This window comes from Dendrobium catenatum, unplaced genomic scaffold (assembly GCF_001605985.2).
Source record: "Dendrobium catenatum unplaced genomic scaffold, ASM160598v2 fragScaff_scaffold_1679, whole genome shotgun sequence".
Lineage (NCBI taxonomy): Eukaryota > Viridiplantae > Streptophyta > Magnoliopsida > Asparagales > Orchidaceae > Dendrobium > Dendrobium catenatum.
The window spans coordinates 182,870-194,271 of NW_021320141.1; the positions used below are offsets into that span (position 1 = coordinate 182,870).

Below are 11,402 nucleotides of genomic sequence, written 5' to 3' on the forward strand. Positions count from 1 at the left end.
TCAATCTTGTATTGTACGATAACACAACCCTTCAAGTTTAATATACATATTAGGAAGATCCAGGTTATTGTAAAGATTGGGGAATTAAAGTGATCCCATAGCCTTTCTTAAAATATATTCTTGCTATTCTTCACTAAAGACATGAGAAGTGATGATCGTTTTTGATAGAGTTACATCTCTGATGAAATAATAATATATTTTAATATGTTTTTTTTTCCCTTAAAAAGTAAGGTTGCTAGCAATATGGATGATTGTCTAATTATCACACTAAAGAATCATAGGCTGTGATATACAAAAGCCAAACTTTTCAACAGAATTTTTATCCGCATCATTTCATAATAATGTATCATAGCTATATTTTGTTCCAGTGCTTGATGTAACAACAACGGTATATTTTTTTACTTTTTCATAAAAGAAGATTATATCTCATAAAATGCAATATCCTTAATTGGATTTTCATTCTTCAAGATATCTAATATAATCAAAATTAGATTAGGCTTTAATTTATAAATGATTATGTCTTTGATAAATTATTTATTGTCTATCATAAATTTCTTACCATAACATCCCAATGTTTGTTCTTTGGATTTTAATTTTTATACATGCATAACTTCCATACCAACAACGTTAAGTAGTAAGATCAATGTTAAAGGGTCAATTTTAAAGAAGTTCATCCAACTTACCTTTCAAGGTGCTATAATAGTCTTATACAAATTGATCATTGTATTATAAAGAGAAAATGTAAGAGTAGAAAGTTTATAACTTGAGATATTGTTATTTTGAAAGTATGTGGAACGAATGTCCCAAACACTTGAAAATTTTGAAAGTATGTGGAACGAATGTCCCAAACACTTGAAACATTATTGTGAAAAGAAGTTAGGTTTAAGACTTTTAAGCATCTATGTGATAACCTTATAGTTAGAGGCCTTCCATTTGGCGTATTTTGGTGGTGTCTATTGGTTCAGGAGCCAGACTTTACAAATTCTATAGTTTCTCATGAGGTTTTATTAGAAAATGGAAATTTCATGTACGCAAGTGATAGCTGTAACCGTCGAGTTTGATTGTGGTACCAATAATTAAGAAATGTTTTGTTTCAAAAAGAAGAGTGGAGGAATTCATTAATGAACACAACAAACAAAAATGAGAAGGCATTGATGAGCTAAGTCGTCATTAGATTAAGAGCCACATTTGGGTGAGCATGTGATGGAGCAACCATAAATATCATGTACATGTGAGGATGACTTGTAAGGAGAATTTGGTGAGCAACTAAACATGGGCGTGAAGGGTTGTCACTTGTCAACTTCATTTATCTTTGTTGCGTCCAGGAGTATTCACGGCGGTAGAGAAATATCATATTTAACGTCTTAGCATTGTACGAAAATCCGGTACGTAATCAGATAAGGAGAGAGGGTCTAGCATTTATGAGACACCAATATTTTTACGTGGAAAACCCCTGAAAAGGGGGAAAAACCACGGGGCCTAGCCCAGTTTGAATGAATCCACTAGTATTGCAGTAGATTACAAATGAGGCCCTTCCTTGAGAGAAAGCCTTAGCTTGATGTACATTTTATAGAGTACATTACATGATATGAATACAAAGAATCATTATTGACATGTTCGTTGGGTCTGGAGGACCGTAGTCGGCGGGCGACGAAGGTCAGAAGGCTTGTAGTCGGTGGGCGACGTAAGTCAGGAGGACCGTAGTCGGCTGGCGACGGAGGTCGGAAGGACTGTAGTCGGCGGGCGACGTAAGTCAGGAGGATCGTAGTCGGCTGGCGACGTAGGTTGGAAGGACTGTAGTCGGCGGGCGACATAAGTCAGAAGGGCTGTAGTCGGCGGGCGACGTAAGTCAGGGGACCGTAGTCAGCGGGCGACAGAGGTCGGAAAAACTGTAGTCGGCGGGCGACGTAAGTCAGGAGGATTATAGTCGGCTGGCGACGGAGGTCAGAAGAACTGTTGTCTGACGACGAAGATCAGAAGGACGACGTCTGGTAGAAGTCCAACAAAAGGAAAGACTTGTTATTTCCGGTGTTTGAGGGCACCCGAACTATTCTTTTCTTAATTATAGAACTAAAAAGAGACCTTGGAACACTAGGAAGTTTAGTTCTAATTTGTTCAAACATTTCCCCCCTTTCTGCCAGGGGGGTGTACTTTTTCGTACATAGAGTCGTCCTTGTACTCGGCATACTTGGAGATTTTGGTCACCGTTGTCGTAGGTGATATCTGTACTTGTGTCCACAGTGATTCGTTGTTCTTTCAATACACTGTTGTTATCCACAAGTGGTTTGTACTCTTTTGCAGGGACCGCTGTATCCCCTACAACCTGCTGAAAATATTCGTAGGAGAATCATTGTCTTTGCATCACATCCACCTTTCACCAATCTCAGGTGGGTTTTATATATATTTGTATTTATTTGTAGGTCGTAGGTTGAATGTGTAGGAGCCTTCTACTGTAGATTGCGGGCATTTGCATTTGTCGTGTGTCATACACTGAATACATCCATATGAGGTGTTGTAGTTTGATTGATGTCGAATCTGACTGAAGTATGAACCCTTCCATGTCCAGTTCGAATCAGCTTTGTGAGCTCAGTGTGCAAGGTTATTTTCAGCTTCCTTTGGATTTGAGTTCATTGAGTTCACAAGCCCCCACTTAATGGTATATAGTCCGAGCTCATAATACAAATTCAAGTGTCCCCTGAAGTCCTTTGAGTTCGATTGTATGTTCACTTTTTGTTCATAGTCTTCTGGAGTCCTTAAAAGTTCAATTATATGATCGAATTGATTTGAATTTGGTTCTGATTTGATTTCATTCTTATTTGGATTTTGATCTTTAGAAATCATTTGAATTTTTTTCGAGTCCTCTGCACGTTTTTCAATCAAGTTCGGTGGTCTACAAGTCCACGGTTCTTGTTCGAGTACAAGTCCTTGCTTAATGTCATATAGTCTGAGTTCGAGTACGAGTTCAGAATCTTTGGTTCAGGATCTTCAGAAGTTCTTTGCAAGTTCAAATTGATTTTGATTTTTCATTAATCATTTGAGTTTCATTCTGAATTAGGTCCCGAGTCCACCGTTCTTGTTCATATTCAAAAGTTCACTGCTCTTTCTCATTTGGTCCAAATCTTTTATTCTTTTGAATTTGAAACAGGTCCAAGTGTAGTAACATTTCACCCGAAATTTCAACAGCCTCCCGGCGTCTCCCCTGTTTAGGAGAAAAACTACGAAAAACTGGGTCTTTCCCACCACGCTAAGAAAAGCGTGTATGGTAGGTGTCCTCTTTCGAGGACACCGCGGCCGTGTAAAGTCTTTGTCCCCACCACGCTAAGAAAAGCGTGTATAGGTCTTCTACCGGTACCTGTTGCAAGAGAAACAGCAGTAGAGAAAAAAAAAACAGTCGTTTCCCCGCAAGCGGGTACTTATGGGTATCCCGTCTTCGTCGTATGCATCGCACCGGGTTCCCTCCCACCACGCTAAGAAAAACGTGTATAGGTGGTTTTCCGGTGCGTTACAAACTTAGAAGAAGGATTTGGAACCGAGGATCGCTCGCCTACCTTGTCGTAGGTGTCGCGCCGGTTGCCCCTCCCACCACGCTAAGAAAAGCGTGTATAGGCAGACCACCGACTCGACACATATGCCGAGGTAAGAAAGTGAGCCTAGGTTCCAGAAATTATACCTTGGTCGGCTGGCGGATCGGCGGTGGAGGGCTCGCGGATCGAGGTAGGAGGGCAAGCATTTTTTTTATTAATTATAATTAACATCAATTAAATAAAATTAATTAAATAATAATCTTTAATTAATTATAATTAATTAAAATAATTAATTAAGATTATTAAAATCAATTAATTAAAATAAGTCATAATTAATTCAAAATTAATTATAACTTATTAAAATTAATTAATTCTAATAAATATAATTATGGTTGAAATCAAGATTATTTAGATTTTTTTCTCCAAATTACGATTTTTAAACCATTAAACAAAAATATGGCTTGACCAAAGAAACTTGAACCTTGATCAACTTGAAACCATATAAGCCAAAATGCATGCAAAAACATAAAAATTTTGCAACAAATTCCTAAAACAAAATGACATAAAAGACCATCTAAAAACCTAGATACTCAATTAAACGGCAAAGATACTAGTACAACCTTCAAATGAGCAACAAAGCTAAGGAAAATTTTCAGTCAATTCATTAGCCATTGTGGGTTTCTTGCATCTCTTCCAAACATATTGCTTCTCACAGAAACGTAGTAATTTGTTGGCTGAATCAAAACCAAAATTTGAGACAAAAAGAAGGATGAAAGCTATGCAGGAGAACTAAGGAATTACTCAAATTAATATTATCAAAACTAATAGGGTTATGGGGGATACTGACCGCCATAAACATGTTTACAACTTTCATCAAGAAGAAAAATTGTTTGGTTGACCATCATGCAAAACAAGAATGAACCAGTATTATTGTTGTTACTTCTAATGCATAGATACTATAATGATGTAACATGTGGGTTGAGGGAAATGTCCCTAATGCCAAACCTCATCATTCATCTACAATCTCTTATTCTTCCTCAAAATGAAATTCAAACTATCATCCTTCAGAAAGATTAAGACGCAAGGGTAGAGACTATCAAAAATTTTCGCTGGGAAGGATAGCTTTTAATTCTATTCATTTGCGCTAAGTTAAAAAGTTACGGAAGAGAAGAAGAAACATACCTGCTCAACAGTAGAAGTAAAAGCATTTCCAATTGCAGAGAGGTCTGATGATTTTTTCGACAAATCAGGCTCATCAGATGATTTCATATGCACAACTGCCATAGAATTCACCTTAATCTGGGATATCAGCAAAACAAACTGCGAAGAAAATTTGAGGAATGGTGACTATTTATCAGGTATAGCAAATGCAACTGAAATTATACAAGAAACTATTCACGCTTAACCAGAGGGTAGAGAATGACCAAGTTTATCATTCATAAGAAAGGTGCATATATGTAATTATTGAAACAAGGGGTGTTTGGTAAAGGTTAGTGAATGACCAAGTTGAAGATCCAAATAAATCTTTTTTGACTCAGTTACCCTTCCACTTTCTCTTTACAGCTTTAACACTTCACATATTCCTTATTTCTATGCTTCAAGATATTATTATAAATAATGTATGATACATATTTAATAATATACCCCTAATTGGATAGTATAAAGTTCATGCCCTGCTACCTATAAGCTAATAAGAGTTAAGCAAATTGGAAAAAAATGTTAAGAAATGTTCTAGTATCAGCATACCTTGGAAATAGAAGTCTCAAGAGATGGCAAATAATGGCGAAGACAACAAGCCAAAACCAGGGCATATAGATGCATCTCCAACTTGTGATCAGGAGGAATTTTGTTATAACTGTAAGAGAAATCCTAAAAATCCAAAATGTGATGAGACATTTCCTTGGAATTTATCAAGAATAGGAAGGCTCAGAAATATACCAAAGTTTCAATATTCTTATCCAATCCTCCAGAAAGTTTTCTCTTCTCAATGGACTTCATCATGACTCTACCAGCTAAAACTACATCAGGTGGTAAAACAGCAGGCCAGTGTGCGCCCCCACATTCATGAGTATGTTCAGGCAGATCACCACCATTTTCACGAGCACTATGATATAGTGAGATGCTTTCTGTAGCATATTTCCAAAGTTCTACTGATAAATTATTCTGAAAATTAGAAAAATCATTGCTCCTGACAAAGTTACAGCCCACAGCTTGTTCTAAGCAATGCTCGGAGCAGTAAAGTGGTATTGTGCATGATCTGCAGAACAAAGGATCTGTAGGAACTTCATTGAAGCAAAAATGGCAATGTGTTTCCCGGCAAGACTTTGTAATAATCTACATAACACTGTGGGAAGTAAGAAACAACTAATAACTTCAATATAAGAATGAGAAGTTAGTGAAAAAGAATGACTTTATTCCTGAGAAAGAAATTAGGCTTCGTTTGAGACGGCTTTCTATTTTCTTCTCAAAGCATCTTTTTAGTACAAACATTTTTCTTTTTTACTACAAAGCTATTTTAAGAAGCAGCAAAAAAGCTGTCCCAAACGAAGCATTATTCTACTGGGTAGCAGATTTTCAAGTATATGCTCGTGTTTACTAGGGAAATAAAGAGCAAGAATAAAAAATGTACTCAATGCTGATTAAGGGAATAGCAAACCGTAGCAAGAGGTTCTTCGGTGTGAATTAATGAAGCTGCAGGAATGTCATTTGAAGAGACCATTCCTCTGCCTTTATCTGGTGTTGTAACGCAATGCAGCTTAGTATCGGCTGTAACAAAAAATATTTTGCTTAGCATATTTTGAATAAAGGCACATACTTTTAGGAATCATTTGACTAAGAAATTATCAGTTTCCCATGTCAACAAATTGCATTCAAATATACAGTGTGATTTCAAGGAAAATCTAAGAAAATTTATTTCTACAGTTAAACATTGGTGACTTCATGAAAATAGGGTAGCAACAGAAGCGAAACCGGATGCATTTTAATAATTTTATCTAAATTAAAATTCGCAGGAAAAATATTGTTCTTCAAAACAAAATTAAATGATAGACTTCTAGAATGAATTCAACAAGAAAGATACAATACTACTTTAAATTAAATATTCATAGTTCTTCCAAAAAGTTAGGACAATCTAAGACATTAAACAGAAAAAAAAAAAATTCTTATAAGTACCATTCAAAATCAGCATGTAGGCTACCCCTGACAAAATATAAAGGATGACAAACCAAAAAATTAGAGGTCTGAAGGAAGGGAGATATTCATAGTTGTGGAGAATTTACGAATAGGACAAGTGTTTACAAGAGGGTGTAACAGAACATGTTTAATAGGTTTATTTTGGTCCAAAGCTCTTCCAATAAAATATTATGAAGCAATGAAGGAAAGAAAAAGGAAGTACCAAGTGCATGAGAGGTCCCATCAATACGTATACCAGCATCATCTTTCAGCAAGGAGTGACAAAAAACTTGCTGCTGATCTCTTTGAGCAATTTCCCATTTCAGTAACAGAGTTGTTTCTATTTATTAACATAAGTTATATGTCCTAAGCACAAAGATCAGGTGGTCAATATCGTCAAATGAATGTTTATTAAACTTTAAGTGTCATTATGCTCCTAATTGCGTGGTAATTATTCAAGCTTATCATAGAATCCCTGAATTTGCTCAGTTTGATGACATTGTTGCAAGATAAAATGTAGAGGATAAAGTAAATAATTAAACAACCCATGCATGTCTGGATATAGTCAGCAAGTATGATTAGATTTTTAAAAAATAAAAAACAGAAAGAAAATGTGTTATATTAAAAGATGAAACAATACCTAAAACAGCATGTAATTTCTCATTTTTCTTTGTATAATCTGACTCATTTGTTGCCTTACTGCGATGAGGTAATAGTAACTGAATATCTTCCTTTATCTGGTTTTTCCCAGATACAGAACCTTCCATAAACAAAGAAATCTGTAAATCACATATTGCAGATTCATGCCGTTGGAGTGAAGCATTTGCCTTCCCTCTCCTGTACCAAGCCTAAAATTAAGGCGAAGTAAGCAATGAAAATAGTAATACCAATTGCAGTGAGAAGCAGAAAATGTACTACTACAATTTACCGTGGAAGACAATAGCTACACTATACGATGGAAACTGAAAACTGCCAACTTTTGATCCGTTTCAGTAGAACAAGAATACAAATCCATATAATAGTGACAAAGCAAAGAGCAAGGCAAAATTACTAAAAATAGCAGAAAATTTCGAACTTAAACATATTACTAATTGCCATGTCTATAATTAATTAACTTTACAGGTCACAAATCATGCAACTCTTTTGCCTTTTTGAAATCAAATCATCTTAGGGTCCAAAACTTGTTAATGTAGAACTACAATAAGAAACACAGAATAACATAAAACACTCAAATACAATCTCTTCATTTTATATTTTCTATGAAACCAAAAATGCTAAGAAATCCATCTAGATTGTAATGTAATAGCCTCCTACTAGAAATAATACATAGAATTGGAAAACAAATCAATAACAAAACCAATTGGAAATCATGACCAAGTAGAAATGATACAATTAATAGATAGTAATTGAGTTTATAGGTCATAAAGACTATTAGTTGTTTAATATGTAATTATAAGAGAGTATATGAGTTAGTACATAATGATAGGGTTGGTTATGTTAGGGTCAACAAGTTTAATGTTAAAGTGGGTTATGTTACTATGTTGTTAGAGTGACCATTGTATCCTTATATTTACCTACATTTGGAGTGTATTTGGTAGGCAAAAATGAACTTAAATACCTCCTTAACTGAGTTATTCTACTTCTTCCTTATTCCCCTTTGTGGGCTCCGAAAATTCGGCCCCGACCTCCCCGCCTGCTTTTCTTTTTATTCGGCGAGGGAGTTTTAACAAACTAAGTTTCGGGGTAAATTTTGGAAGGCAAATGGGTTTGTAGATAAGACACTACCCAGAGATTTCGCCCTCATTTTGTGAGGACTTTATGATCTAAGTTCTGGTTTCCTATAGGCGCAAGCCCCTATAATTAATTAGCTAACAGAGGGCTTTGTGCCCTATCGATCATATCCTATTGATTCATATCTCAAGGATTTGATGCCAATAAGGAGTGTATTGGCTCTGGCCATAACCAGTATCCGTGGTGCCATTTGGCCACAAAACCACTCGGTTCAGAGGGCCCCGGGTCGTCGTAACCGTTTATCCTGCGGTGCCATTTGGCGGCAAAACCGCCGGTTAGAGGACACGTACCACGTCCTTACTGGCAGGAGATTTGTTTGAGAATGAATCATAGTGATATTTTCGACTAGGCATTTGGCTCTTTATGAGCCGAAGTAAATTTTGATTTGTCCACCTCGGCAAACTGTTGCGGATGATGGATGGATTTTGCTTTAAGCGATTGATAGTTTATTTCAATTTTAAATATCTGGATTTTAGGATTTGTAAAATTTTGAATTTTGAGTGGAGTTTAGATTTTGAATGGACTTTTGGGAGACATTTGAAAGTATTTGTGAACCCCTCCGGTAGAGATCTACATTCAACACGGCCATCATCGGGGTGTTTGGGGTCATTTCTCTATGTTGATTGAACCTTGTCACTCGACCAAACTATTGCTCGAGGATCGGGTTTCTCGTAGGCTTTATGCCTTTGTTCATGAATTTTCCTTGTTGAAGGCCGAATATGAATGTACAAAATAAATATTCCAGTCAACTTTGTGACCTCGTATTTATCTGATGATTCGAAATCTGTCTACTCCTATTTATCTGCCTAGGAGGATCGGGTTTCATAGGCTTTATGCCTTTGTTTAGTGAAATTCTTTTGATTGTAGGCCTTGAAGGCCTAATATGAATGTATTAAAACAAATACATCGGTCCCCACAACCGTGTACTTGTTTAAAGGTTCAAACCCTGTCAACTGCTATTGATCCGCATAGAAGGATCAGATTCGAACTTGAATTCACTTATCGGCTTGCGCAGCATCCCTAGGCGTCACGTGTGTACCAATAACACGCTCGCCGGGGTCCATGCGAGTCAGGATTATATTTTCCCCTTCAATATACCTATGTGTATACAATTTATGGTGCACGTGCAGGGGTATTTTGGAAGTATTTATAGACGTCTTCTGTCCGCTAGTACGAATGTTACGGATCCGGTGGCGATCGTTGTGGATTGTAGACGCCTTCTATCTACTTGTATAGATGTTGCAGATTTGGTGGCGTGCGTCTTGATGTTGACTCCCCCTTTCTCATTCACCGGGGAAGAACTTTTCGGATTTTGAAATTTGTTGTTTTGTAAAGAACTCTTTTTAAGATGATCAGTGTAATGGATTTGTTATTCCCGGTGTTTGTGGGAACCAGAACTATTTTCTTCTCGAGTATAGCACTAAGAAGAGACTTTGGAATACCAGGAAGTTTGGTTCTACTTTGTTCAAACATTTCCTCCCTTCTGCCAGGGGGTGTCCTTTTTCGTACATCGGGTTGCCTTTGTACCTGGTGTACTGACAGCACTTTTATCACCACTGTCGTAGGTGATATTCGTACTTGTGTCCACAGTGATTTGATGTGCTTACGATATACCCACTGTTGTTATCCACAAGCGGCTCGTGTTTGTTTGTAGGGATCCGTTGTATTTGTTATGACCTCCTAGAGATGTTCGTAGAAGACCCACTGTTCCCACATCATGCCCACTTGCCACCAATCTCAGGTGGCTTGATGATTGTATTTTGTTTATAGGGGCGGGCCTTCCACTATCAAACGTCAATATTGCCTTCTTCAATCAACAAGCATTGTAGGGATTGTCGTAGAAGTTCATATATTAAAGCTATGTAACATGCTTTGAGTCACTATTAACCGTACAAATGTTCTTGTAGTTTGAGTTCCCTTGTGTGTGATTCAAGCTTTGTTCCTTGTATGTGTTTGAATTCAAATTAAGTTTCATTTAGACTCGAGTTCATCGAGTCTATAACTCCCACATAATGTTGTATAGCACGAGTTCAAGTGCGAGTTCAAGTGCTCAAGTCCACAGATCCTTGTGGTCTAAAGTTTTGTTCGAGTTTCACTTGGTATTGCATAGTTCGAATTCGAAGTACACGTTCAAGGTCTTCTGAAGTCTCTGCAAGTGCAATGTCATATTCGAATAATTTGAATTTTGGTCCCAGTTTGATTTTATTTCATTTGATTTTGACTTTTAGAAATCATTTAGAGTTTTGTTCAGATTTAGGTCCACAAGTCCACTGTTTATCGTACAGATCCTCTGCTCATTTTAGTTCAAGTTTTGTACATTTCTGTTCAAGTACAGATCTTCTATATTGTTGCCCAAGAAGGTCTTCTTATTGTTCAAGTCTTTGTACATTTCAGTGAAAATTTCGGCAGCACCTCAACATATCCCCCATTTGGGAGAAAATAGGGGAGCTGAGCCTTCCCATCACGCTACTCGAGCGTGTATGGTAGGTGTCCTCAGACACCGCGGCCGTACAAATTTCATCCCACCACGCTATAAGAGCGTGTATGGGGCCTTCAGCAGTACCCGTACGAGAACACCAGTAGCTCTCCCCACCACGCTACAAGAGCGTGTATAGGGCTCACCCACCTCGTCGTATGCTTCGCACCAGGCTCCCTCCTACCGTGCTACAAGAGCGCGTATAGGTGGTTCTCCGGTCCGCCGCAAACGTCGAGAATGGGATTTGGAACATCATACCTTTGCGTAGCAGTCGTCGGCGATGTCGGTGTCGAGGTCGAGGACCGTCCCCACCACGCTACAAGAGCGTGTATAGGGCTTACCCGCCTCGTCGTATGCTTCGCACCGGGCTCCCTCCTACCGTGCTACAAGAGCGCGTATAGGTGGTTCTCCGGTCCGCTGCAAACGTCGAGAACAGGATT

General features: G+C 37.7%; 1 protein-coding gene across 1 annotated transcript in view; it reads right to left on the bottom strand.

The window, feature by feature from the left end:
• Window positions 1–4,658: 4,658 nt before the first annotated feature.
• LOC110102270 (SET and MYND domain-containing protein 4-like) overlaps window positions 4,659–11,402 on the bottom strand; it is an 11,898-nt gene continuing 5,154 nt past the window's right edge. The window contains exons 5-9 of the mRNA XM_028701353.1: window positions 7,336–7,543; window positions 6,181–6,290; window positions 5,463–5,858; window positions 5,271–5,393; window positions 4,659–4,844 (exon numbers count right to left, since the gene is read on the bottom strand). Coding sequence (XP_028557186.1) covers window positions 4,674–4,844; window positions 5,271–5,393; window positions 5,463–5,858; window positions 6,181–6,290; window positions 7,336–7,543 — 1,008 coding nt within the window. The 3' untranslated portion in view covers window positions 4,659–4,673. The remainder of the gene's footprint in view (window positions 4,845–5,270; window positions 5,394–5,462; window positions 5,859–6,180; window positions 6,291–7,335; window positions 7,544–11,402) is intronic.